The 12,662-nt window shown below is 31.9% G+C and overlaps 1 protein-coding gene across 1 annotated transcript; it reads right to left on the bottom strand.

The window, feature by feature from the left end:
- Window positions 1-196: 196 nt before the first annotated feature.
- LOC133682263 (gibberellin 2-beta-dioxygenase 2-like) lies at window positions 197-3,834 on the bottom strand. Its single transcript, XM_062105547.1, has 3 exons — window positions 3,282-3,834; window positions 864-1,215; window positions 197-748 (listed from the first exon to the last, which is right to left on the bottom strand). The coding sequence occupies exons 1-3, from the start codon at window positions 3,659-3,661 to the stop codon at window positions 488-490; spliced, it is 993 nt and encodes a 330-aa protein (XP_061961531.1). The 5' UTR covers window positions 3,662-3,834; the 3' UTR covers window positions 197-487.
- Window positions 3,835-12,662: the final 8,828 nt, after the last annotated feature.

Here is a 12,662-nt window from a genome sequence, read left to right as displayed (position 1 = left end):
TCTTCATCTCTTAAACTTCAACTCTATCTAAATACTAAATAACATTATTAAAGCATATTAAATTTTAAAACAATATCAATACCCTTAACTATTTATACATCAAACTTAGAAAAAACAAAAGGGAGAAAATAATTTTCTAGTATTGAAAATCTAACATTGTTATAACTGTGAAGTACAAGGCTGTGCACAAAAAGCATACAAAATAAACAGCCATATAATTTTTTTTAATAGAGTGACATGCACCTGACTTACACTATTTTCCCTACATTCACGAGATGCTACAACAAAAACAAATGTTACAGAGTGCTAGAAAGAAAGGAGAGAAAGAAGCCGATCCAATAGAATAATCCGTCAACTTTAACTTTATGACCTATTTACATCTGCAAGAGTTTTCTTTTCTTTTTCTTTTTCCGTCCCTAATTCTTTCTATCCTATCCAAGAAGTACAAGACTGGGACCTTAAATAATATACTGAAGGCCAATTACAATTAAGCAGATTTTTCAGTGGCGTGAATCTTGAAGAGGTCAAGACGCGTATCTCTCAAACGTAGAGAGTAGGCAGCTTTCTTGAATTCACTCCAAGTGAAGGGTTTATAAAGGCTTGGATTATGCTGTGAAACCATGTGTGAGAGAGGAGCGATCCATGCAGCAAGGGGTGGTGCCCCAAAATACATCATTGACATTCTTGGCTGGCTCGAGTTTGCCAATACCCTATGCCTCACGCTTTCAAATCTCCCATTCGTTAAAACCTAAGAATTGACACCATAAAAAAAAGGTATTATTATTGAGAAAATTTGGTAGTATTTGTTTTTTTTTCTTTAGTAATGGGGAAAATGATAACCTATATGAGTGATCATTACAAACCTGAAAGGTATCACCCACAATCACGTAGAATCCTGTGGAGTCAGGAGGGACGGGTACCCACAAACCATCATGCAAGCAAATTTGGAGGCCCGCAACATCGTTGGATCGCAAGATGGTCAAGATCTGAGGGTCGGAGTGCTCACCAAAACCAATTCTTATAGGTGATGGGTCCCAATCTGCGATCTCTTCGACTGCAGGATAGTGATTAAGTCTAAGAACTGAATCGCTATGGACGTCTCTGATGAGCCTACTGAATACATGTTTATCCGGGACCCACAAGCCCTCAGCCGCAAGATCAAGGATCTCACATGCAAGCTGCCTAACTGCTCTTATGTAATCAGTCACCGCACAACTGCAGAAATGGTAGCGCCACTACTGAGCATTAGAGAGGAAAAGGGAAGAAAGGAAAGGAAAGGCACACTAACATGTTACCCAAAAAAACATAAAAGAAAGAAGAGACGTAGTAACATAAAAATCGATAATTGACAAATATAGAATTGAAGTTGCAGAGGTGTACGTAGAGGTTGAAGTTTTTAAAAGAAAAGGAGCTCCTCTATGAATAAAGCTTTCTAGGTGCGGCTTCAAATCACGGTAGCCAATAGCAAGAACCCACATGAATAATCTAATATCTCCATTTAAGATCTTCTTTGCTTTGTATGGTAAAGAACGTGAATTTTACTTATTACCCAATTTAGTATGTACTAAGCTGATCACCATATTTTTTTTTCTTGATTTGATAGTGAAGTTTTTTATTTCTTTCTTGATTTGATTGTGAAGTTATTGATTTCTCTATGACTTTATCATCTGATTATAATTTGTTTTGTTCATGGGAGCAATGATATGGTTATGGGCTAGTGCTCGACTGACAGAAAAGTGGGGCTTCATTATTGCTAGTGTTTTTTTTATTATTATTATTATTGGTAAGAGAAAATCAAACATAAATAAAATGTGAATATTATGGTTATATACTTTTATGTGGGTGTCCAATACAAGGACTTATGTAGCAAGCATATATTCGCATGTTGTCTCTCTCTTGTCTAGTTTAAATATGTAGTTGATTCAGTTAATTTAGGCTCAACATTGAGCACGACAAGATCCCTGCCATCTTTTTATAAAGAAATCCTTATAACGACTCCTCATTTTTATGATTTCTACTCGCGGGTGCATGAAATAATGCAAAAAAAAAAAAAAACCTTATCTAAGGATACTTAACATTAAAGATAAAAGGAGGTGGTGAACATTTTAATCTTTCGGGTAGGGCATGCTGATCTCTCTTTGTAATTCCCAAGATTGTTTGATTGAGTCATGTTGGACCGTTTTTGGGCCCCACGTTTATATCTATATATAAAAGAAGCATGCCACGCGGCTAATAGCTGGTGACGGTACAAAAAGCAAAGTAAGGCGAGGTTTACCTTCAATCGCAAGGTGGAACCGTCAGCTTGGGAAGGCATCAGGTTGTTTTCGTGGTTGTTTTTTTTTTCAGAATTAAAATATTCATTAATCAGGAGCAACTAGAGTGAGCAGAGTCCAAAAGACTAGTACTAGTACTGAAGAGTGATCAAGGGATGAATAATAGAACAGTTATCCAAGAGATTTTTAGAGGTACAGAGCTCTTGTGTTTTCAATATTGTTTTACCAAGTATTTTATTTAAATGTATTTCACTTAAAAATATATTAAAGTATTTTTTAAAAATATCAATATATCAAAATTATTAAAAAATACTAAAACAATATAAATTTAATGTTTTTTTCTTGTCAAACAGAGGGTCTCAGACGCAACCTCTACGTAATACTCCGGGGGAGGAGGTTTTCTACATCACTGGTTGCGTCTTTCGAGAGTGGATATATATATTAAAATAGTTGACGAAACTTATTACAGATAACGAGGTAAACGGGATTATTGGATATATTAAATTGAGTGGAAAAGAAAATGAAGTGTAAGTTGCATTTAATTAGTAATTCTTTCTCTTTTGATGAAGGAAAGATGTCCTTTTCTAGGATACCAAGCATTTACACTAAAAACTTTCCACCATTTCAATTTCATAATAAATTCCCTTGCCCTCCAAAGTTCCATTCAAAGACCATAGTTTTTTTTAAGAAATGTGCAACCGTTATCATATAATAATATTAAATTGTACAATAAAAAACCCGTTGAAAATGAACCGAGCACGCCACAAACTGAGCATAAACCCCGCGAACCTGTGCCACATTGTTGGCACAGAAAACATCTTCCTCTCCCCTTTAATCCCTTGTGTGTATGATTATTTTTGTCATTGCGTTTGTCTATATTCTTGTCATCAATGATGATCAGTGTTTGTGATCCACATAAAACAACATATACTTGTGCAGAAGATACCAAAAACAGCATGATCAATCAATCACTTGAATAGACAGGAAATACAGAACATGTTTAATTACCTGAATCCTGAAGGGTCGTTCGAGATGGTTTTGGATCTTTCAGAGACGGAGAGAGGATTGGTGTGGAGGAGAAGATACTCGAGCTCGCCCGTGTCACCATGGCAGCCAATGTTCTTGCAACCATATCCAAAAGGACTGGCAGGTCCAGCCTGTTGCTTCTCCGTGGCTGGTTTTCCGAAAAAATGAGCTGCTTCCTCCTCCAGTCTTGTCACGGCCTCCTTGTTGACCCCATGATTTATAACTTTGAAGAATCCATATTCTTCGCATGCTCTTACGATCAACTGTGATACGCTCGAGCTGTCAAGAGAAAGATCAACAGTAGGAATTCCTAAAGCCTTCGTCTTTTTGGTTCGTATTGGTGTTGGAGAAGGAACTACCATTCTTGCTTATAATTAAGGAAGGGAGGGAGGGAGGAAATTATCAAAGGTAAAAATCAAGAATTTTAGTTTGAACTTTGAATTTTGGAGGTATGATCCATAAGGGTCGGGGTGCTCCCCTATTATATACTGCAACATAGAGAGATAGAGAGAGAGGAGGTGACGGGGGGAGGGAGAGAGGTATTAATATTATAATACAAGGTTGGGCACTTTTGTCTAATTCATTAGATTTAAATAGGGATCACCAACATATAGGAGACATCGACTTTAATATGTGTGACAGTCCAATCTTTTTTTATTTTTTTATAGTAAAAAATATATTTTAAAACTAACTTTCTACATTATATATATATATATATATATATATATATATATATATATATAAGAAGGGAAAAAAGAGGAAGCGCACACCCCCTTCACGGCTTTTTTTTGTTCACCTTAATGCTCCCATGCTATGGTCAGAAAGAAAATACAAGAGCAGGAAGAGAGAGACTCGGAAAGGCGAAAAAATAAAGGGGAAGAAAAGAGTGGATAAATCCACATCACCAAATAAAAGGGGGTGCGCGTGGTGGAGGCAGGGAAATAAAAAGGTGAGAAGTGGCTTGCATTAGGTGGGGGGGAGGTTGGGGCCAACCTGGGTAGCGGCTGTTTGTCTCCCTCTGATTGGATTTTGTTACCAACGCTTCGCAAAAGCGTGTGGGCGTCAAGCTCCATGGACCAAATTTTTATTTACGCGTGTTTTGACCATTGCTTTTTTTTCCCCGACTCACCATAATTTTCCACTCTTTCTAGATACGCTATACCTTTGATTTTAATTAATTACTTATTTAGTTAGTTAATTACCCTCCTTGTCGTTGAACTTGACTTAAACGGAGTGTTTAGATGGGTGACAGTAATTATTTTTAAAAAAATATATGAAGATATTATTTTTTTATTTAAAAAAATTATTATTAATATTAACATATCAAAATCATCTAAAAATTAAAAAAAAATTGACTTTACAAAAAACAAAATTCAAGATTTTAAAAATAAAATTTGAAACGCAATTATAAAAATCTCCTAAATTTTAAACCTGTCTTTCCCCTTCCAATCTTTATCCAAAAAAAAACAGAAACATTAAAACATGAGACGGTGTTAATTTATGAAACAAACGAGCTTGAATCATTCGTCTTCATGAAAGAATCCCATTCCATAGAATAAACTACAAATTCATAAATCCACGTTACACGAACTGAGATTCCATTTACAATTTTATTTAATCAGTTCTCCTTATGATTTGTTTGATTACATTCTGCATCTCGAGAAAGGAGATGTCATAACCATCTAGATGGTTTAATAATAAAAGCTTGGAATCAAAGAATTTAATCTATCTATAGTTTTAAGTTGGAGTTATGTGGTTCTTTATATGATGATTACTGAAGGCTTATATGATCGTTAACTTCAGAATTCGTGAAATTAATAGAAATATATATAAGTTGATTCGAACACTTATATTAAAAAATATTTAAATAAAAAAAAACCAAGAAAGAAATGAGAGGCCATCGCCGTTCAAAAAGTTTATCCGTCCCAACCGAATCTGCCCTGCTCTTGTATGGCAGGTGCGGTGGACCAAGATAAATTATGCCTAAAAAAGTAATTATGTTCTTTAGTGAAAATGCCCAGCAACTTATTGGCATCATCATCATATCAAGAAGATTAGGTTTCTCAGTTGTCCTCTCCGTGTGCATAATATCCTTTATTGGGAAATAAATAAATCATTTCTTTTAAGTTTCCCTTCTTCCCTTTTATAAAATATATGGACATAATTAGTGAATATTCCCTTTTATAAAATATTGTACATGGCAAAATATTGGAACCGAGAAAAGATTGTCTTAATTGTTCTCGTACATTATGTGTCTTTATTAATGATAACTTGTTCTATAATATTTATAATAATTATCTACGGGGTCACGAAAATATAAGAAATTATGAAAAATATCGAGTATGCTGCGCGCAAGTTGGTTGATGCAATCACTTGACTTTATGAAAACAGACCATGCGAAAACTTCTATTCAGTCCCACTTCGACCAAATCAAGTAAGAATCTGATTCAACTGAAACAAACTAATTCCAACCCTCAATTACTCTTATGAAGATCTACAACCTCTAACAATACCATCATCATTGTAAGAGATAAACTAGTTGACCTTTGTGTTCTACTGCTCCAATCTTTGTGCACTTATTGTTTGGCCTTTTTTCCATTTTCTTATGATCATAGTTTTTTGTTTTCTAGTTTAGTCCTTTCATGTCATGGTTATTTTAATTGAGAATTCACTTTCTAATTTGATTAAATTAGCTTATAATATGTTCTTGCGGGGTTAGAGAAACATGGTGTTGACACTAAATTTGAAAAAATAGTTTGGATTTTTCATTAAACAAATGATGGGAAATAGAGGGATTGAAATTGAAGTTGGGTTAAAAATAAAACCCTTTTCTATAGCAGGTGTGAAAATCAAGTAAGAAGAGAGAAAAAAGAAATGGTCGACAAAAACACACTAGAGGTGAATATGTTGCATCACCGATAATACAGAATACTTATTTCGCTATAGTTCAAACCTCATCAAAAAAATTATTCTTCTTAGATTCGAAGAGCCGGCACACGCCACCTTAATACAATAACACCTCTTACATACTAGAGCATTAGTTACACGTGTCAAACTCTTCACACCCCTTTTCTTTTCGATTTAGTCCTTGAAATTGTCATGACTTTTTTATCGAGTCCTAATTTACCATAGAGCAAGCCCTTTTTTTCTTCAATCTTGTCCATGTTTCTCTTCTTTGATTTAGTCTAAAATTTTGTCAAGCCTGAAGCCAAAAAAGACATGAGAGAATAAAGAAAATGAAAAAGAAAGGGGCACTTGGCCAACCAGATTAGCATGGTGTGATTGTGCTCGTGATCCAGATCATAAACTTAGCGGTTAACTTGTGTTACACGATTCAATGTAATTTTTTTACCTTGTGTCGAGAAAATAATTTGACCTATAACAAAGCATAGGATATCTGCTAGTTGTTTCCATATAATATATCGTTTTTTTATAAATATTAATTTGAAATTGATTATTATTTACAAAAATGTCCTTAACACTATCCATAGTGAAAAATAAATTATTTTTCAATAAAATAATGATTTTACATGAGATATTAAAAAAAAAACACCTTAAATTCTAGCGCTTACCCATTTTTTTAACTACCTACATTAAATAATCCATTACTCCCACAAGATAATTGGATTTATTGTTGATTAACATCATCTGATTGGAATGAAGATCCTCCTTAGTCCTTCCAATATTAAAATTCCATTAATTAGAACATCTACGAAAGAAAATTGTTTCGGGTCATGGGAAACCAATCAAGTGTTAAGCGATGAACGACCAGTCGATCAGGGATTTGATTATAAAATACTGTTGGTCACCCAATTTCAGGGCAACATGTTGTTTGGAAGTTGTGTGAACAGGGAGGGATTGCCCTGCAAGTTCCAAAAAGTGTGCACGCGTGCATGCCCACTGGCGAAGATTAAAAAAAAAAGTAAAGAAAATGAATCTCTATTTTTTTTTTAAAAAAAAGTAAAGAATTCAAAAGCCAGCTTGGTATGTTTAGAGACCAAAGACTTTTAGGTGCTTGGACGGCTCTTGTATGCTTCTGTTTAAATATGATTTCATAGAAAACAAAAGAAATTTAAACGGCGTTGCAGACAAACCTTTATGACTGGCCCGCTCTCCGTTACAAGTTAGATGTTTTTATTTTTTTATATAGTAACTATTTATAAAAAAAAATTTAACATATTTTTATAGTTTAATAAACTTAAATTCAAATTAAAAATTTTATGAATACAAGTAATAAAATAAATCGAGAATAATACGTCCAAATAAATAAATAATAATAATAATAATAATAATAATAATAATAATAATAATAATAATTAACAACACCTAAAAATAAAACTTGAAAAATCAAGAGACATGTATATATCATGATATTTAATCTTGAAAGACAAGATATTTATCCGGTTATATTTGTTAAATTTATTTATTATAATAATTTTTATTCAAGCAAACGATGATATAAATAGAGACACAAATTAAATTGATTGAATAAAGTAAAAGGAGAAAAAATAAAAATAACAAAAATAAACTTTTGCACAAAAATTGAATTTGAAAAATAATGAGGTGCCGAAATTGTTTAATTTGTGTTATTTTTTAAGTTTGAGGACCAAAATGTATTTTTTCAAAACATATGGCATGCTACGACGCTACCCATGCCTGATATCTTTTTCATTTTGATCCCTCTTCTTTCAATCTCACCATTTAATAAGAAATCAAAATCAATTGGTCTTCAATTAAGACTAAATCGCCAAAAAAAAGTTTAAGAACCAAAATAAAAATATTTGCACAGTTCATCCACAGCAATATGTAAGAGGATAAATAATACATACCTACACAGTAAAAAACTCACGCCTTTTAAAGTAATATCTAAGTTTTGTATTATAATTTTTAATTTTGAGTTAAAACTCAAAAGTTAATTTTAAAAATAACATATGACAAAAATAAGTTAAAATTAAAACTATGTTTGATGAAAATAACCTAAAACAATTTTTGTATATAACAAATAAGGTGTACCTTCTAATCCATAAACTAATATTAAAATTTTCAAATTTTGATTTATGATTTTACAGTAAGGCAATTTAAATTAAAATAAAAAAACCATATGATGTTGAAACAAATGCCTAACTTTTTAACTTGATGGTTATCTCTAATTGTTACAGGCAATCTTTGTTTTTTATTTTAATTATAAAAATTTTAGTTGGTAGGTGTTAAGCCCAAATACATATAAATCTGATAAAATATCAAACCCAATTCTTTTATCTTTAGTCATGTGCTAGACCCAAGCATATATGAATTTAGTGAGATGTCATACCTAACTTTTTTAGGCTCACCCACACGAGATGTCAAAGTCCACTCCCTCGGGCTCAACCACGCGCTAGGCCTAAATATATACGGGTCTGATGAGGTGTCAGACCCAACTTTCTTCACTCTAGCCACGCACTAAGCTCAAATGCATGCGGGTCTACGCGAGGTGTCAAGTCCAACTTCCATACAAGTGGGCCCGACCACATACCTGGTTTTAACGCATATGGGTCTATCGAGATGTCATACTCAACTCCCTTGGGCCTAGCCACTTGTTAGGCCCAAACGCATATCGAGGTGTCAGACCCAACTCCTTTGACCTTAGTCACGCACCAGGCCCAGGGTCATGTTGGTTTAGCTAGGTGCCAGGCCTAACTCCCTTAAGCTTGCCTACGTGCCAAGCCTAAGCACATAAGGACCTGACAAGATGCCAGAACCAACTCCCTTGGGCTCAGATACATGTCAGACCCAAACATGTATGGGTCTAACAAGATGTTAAACCTTATTTTCTTGGGCTCAAGTACGCAATCAACCCAAATGCCTTTGAGCCTAAAAGGACGTTATACTCAACACCTTTAGGTGTAGGATCGCTTCAAATCCAAACATTTCATATGGGGATCTAGGATCATCATTCCCTATACACTAGTTGTGCGAAAAGTCATCTAAAAGCTGGCTATATATCAATCAATATTAATGTCGATTATCATGATTGATGTCGTCGACATTAATGTTGTATATAAGATGATGTAGGATTGCCTCCTAAAAGGATGTGATATTCTCATCAACATTAATATTGTGTAAGAAGACACTTACATCGATATTAATGTTGGTGTAATTGACTCCCTCCCCATTAGATGTATATATAAAAAAAGACTTTCGATCCCTCGAATGAAAAGAAAAGGTACAAAGGTTATAAATACTCTTTGAATGAAGTAGGTAGTGGGTTCACAATCTTGACTCCCTCACAAAATATTCTCAACGTTTATCATATACAAACTAAGAACAAACAATATTATTTTTAAAATTTAATATTTATTTACTACAACAACTCCTCGTTGTAAAATCACTAACTTAATTCCACTAAAAAACTTGTATAGAAGAAAATCAAGTCTCTATCACCAACACTTTAAGCCCTCAATTCTGAAGAATTGTTCATTATTCGAATCTTCAAGAACTCAAATTCCCTAACACTCAATCCCTTTAGAAATGAAAATGCAAACTAATAAGAGAGTATTTGGGAATGCGGTGCAAACTGTGTTCCTTCAAATTTTTTTTAAAAAAATTTAATTTTTTTTATAGTTTTAGATCGTTTTGATGTACTGATGTTAAAAATAATTTTTAAAAAATAAAAAAATTATTTTAATATATTTTTAAGTAAAAAATATTTTAAATCCTCATCAATATCGCAATCAAGCCACCAATAATTATTGTTAGTTATAGAATTGAATTTGAATAAAATAATAAAAGAAAATATATTGCACTCAGATTCAATAGTAAAGCAGGAGGGAGAACGTCATATATAATATTCTTAAAGCAATGGCGTCGTAGCAACTTTTTAACAACTCCATTGTCGTGGATTCCTAGTGCCACTACCTTCATTGTGAACCAGTTACACAAAAAGGAGCCTGCCGGTGCCTGCCGGTGCCTGCCCTCCATTATAATAAAGCCTGAGAAGTGTAGAATTGGAGAATTTCAGAGATTACTGCTCGTAGTAGGCACATTAATTCCCTCATTTCAGGGCTTGCTTTCCCTTAATTTCATGGTGCCGGCTGGCTCCTGAGAAACATCGAGACCAGACAAGAACACTAAATTGACAAGACTCACAAGAGCCTGTGTATCTGCCTCGTGCCTGCCATCAAAATTATGTGTGGTCAAAGTAATGGTGGGCTCTAAGATCGTCCTGGCTCACCAAGTGGCATCTTCTCACAGACCAAAAGTCCCTGTCTTGGAGGGATCTGTGGTCCCAGAGATTAATACACACACAAGTACTAGCCTGCTAGCATACACTATTCACGTTGTCGTTTATAGCCCCTTTGTTTTTTCAACGTCTCTGAATTTTTTATTTCTTGCACTCCAATCAATTAGCTTTATTTCTCTCGACTTGACAGTTCGAAGTTATGCTCTCATCATTTTATATTTTGGATATTGTTTGGATTTCCCCGCTCTATAATATTTAATATTTGATGTGTCATAAAATACTTCAATATAAATTGAAATATTAATATTATGAAGTAAAATTTACAGTTATAGTTAAAAAAATTAAAACAATACAATTAAAACGAAAAAAAAATCAATTTTCATGTTTTAATTACAAGGCACTAAAAACTTCAGTTTGATCCAATTTTTATTTTTTTTAGGACCAAGATTAAAAAAAAAATGTTTACTAATTATTGGGCTCTAAAAGCTTCGAATTAATCATTGAAGTTTTTATTTTTTTTCCTTTGCTTTAGATTTTTACATTTTTATTCTAAACTTTATTTTTATCATTTTTTAACATTTGAATTTTTCTAAAAAAGAGAGAAATTTATTAAAAATAGAGATAATGGATAAATTAGTTGATTGATTATAAAAAATTTAATTTTAGTGTCAATTAGTTTATCTTAAAAATGAGAGTCCAACAAAAAAAAATAACTTTAATTATGCTGGAAAAAATAGAATGCTCGGAAAGGTATTTTTATATTTGGTCTAAATTTTTATTTTTTGAATAATTTGGAGTGTTTTGGGATTAAAAGGTATTTGTTAAGGTTCCTAACAAATTTTCACCAATTAATTTACCTTGGTTAAAAACTAGAAATATGTTTTCTATATTTTATATTGAGATAAGAAAATTTCACATTTTATCTTGAAAAATAGAAGAAATAGGAAGATAAAGGACTTTGATTATTTATTATAACGAACATGGATAGTTGTTTTGATTACAAAAATTTAAAAGTTATTTTGGAATTTTATTTTAAAATTCTAGTTAGTTTATATTGTACGATTAAACTATCAAAACATAAATATGTTATATTAGAATCTCTTATGCATGATAATTATAATTACATTTTAAAGTACAAGTATGATGGAAAACAATTTAATATATATTTAATAAATATCTATATTTGAAAAACAATTTGAGAAATAAAACTTTATAAATCACTATATATTTGACTCTAATATTTAAAATTTAATTTTACAAAATTTCTAGTATTTTTATTTAAATGGATATTTTTATTTGAAAACCTTGTTTTTAAATATATATGCTGTGAATAGAACTTAACAATACGAATATTTATTTTAATAAATATTTTTAACTAGTATAATTTGTAAAAATAAATAATATAAATTTTATGGATTATTTTGTCCGAATGAGTAAAAGGTTAATATCATACAGTAACAAAAACTTTCATGTAAAAAAAAAGGGGATCCAATTATTAATGATTTGATGAGCTTTAATATAGTTTTAATATTTTCAAATTTAAATCTTTTTGGTGTTTTTGGATTCTTTTTAAGCATTTTTTAGAGTTTTTATATGCAAAATAAAGTGGTAATTACATATGTAAATTCAAAGAACACCTATTTGCACTCTACATCGGTGTTCACCAACCATGAATCACAACGAACAGTACTGTTCAAGGATCCGAGGAACAATGCATTTTTTTTATTATTGATTTTTTTATGTAACTTAATTCTTGCATATTTTATTTGCAACGTTTTGTTTATTGGGATTTGCTTCTTTCTTTTTTTTGCACACTCTCGCAAATGAGAGAATTTTGATCATCAATTAAATATCAATTTTATAAAGTTATATTTAATACTATAGTTTAAATTATATGAATAAAAATCAAAATAGAAAAAAAATAGAACTAGCTATTCAAAAGGCATGGGAAATTTTAATTTGATACCTCAAGATTTTAAATTATGCATATTTAGTCCATTTTAGAATTTTATGTTTTGATTTTATCAGATGAGAAAGAGAAAGTCATAAAATATATAAAAAAAAAGACAAGGGTCATGCACATCCGAGGATGAAAATTATCAATTTTAATATTAATGGGTTTATTTTGTAGAAAATAGTTTTAT

The sequence above is a fragment of the Populus nigra genome, chromosome 2 (genome assembly GCF_951802175.1).
Source record: "Populus nigra chromosome 2, ddPopNigr1.1, whole genome shotgun sequence".
Taxonomy (NCBI): Eukaryota; Viridiplantae; Streptophyta; class Magnoliopsida; order Malpighiales; family Salicaceae; genus Populus; species Populus nigra.
This window is presented reverse-complemented; position numbering and strand designations above follow the sequence as displayed.

Excerpts from the sequence above, each read along its gene's own strand:
- LOC133682263 (XM_062105547.1), bottom strand. The coding sequence starts at position 3,661 with ATGGTAGTTCCTTCTCCAACACCAATACGAACCAAAAAGACGAAGGCT. Across the intron at positions 1,216-3,281 it reads AACGACCCTTCAGGATTCAG|TTGTGCGGTGACTGATTACA; the intron begins GTAATTAAACAT and ends CCATTTCTGCAG. Across the intron at positions 749-863 it reads TTGTGGGTGATACCTTTCAG|GTTTTAACGAATGGGAGATT; the intron begins GTTTGTAATGAT and ends GTCAATTCTTAG.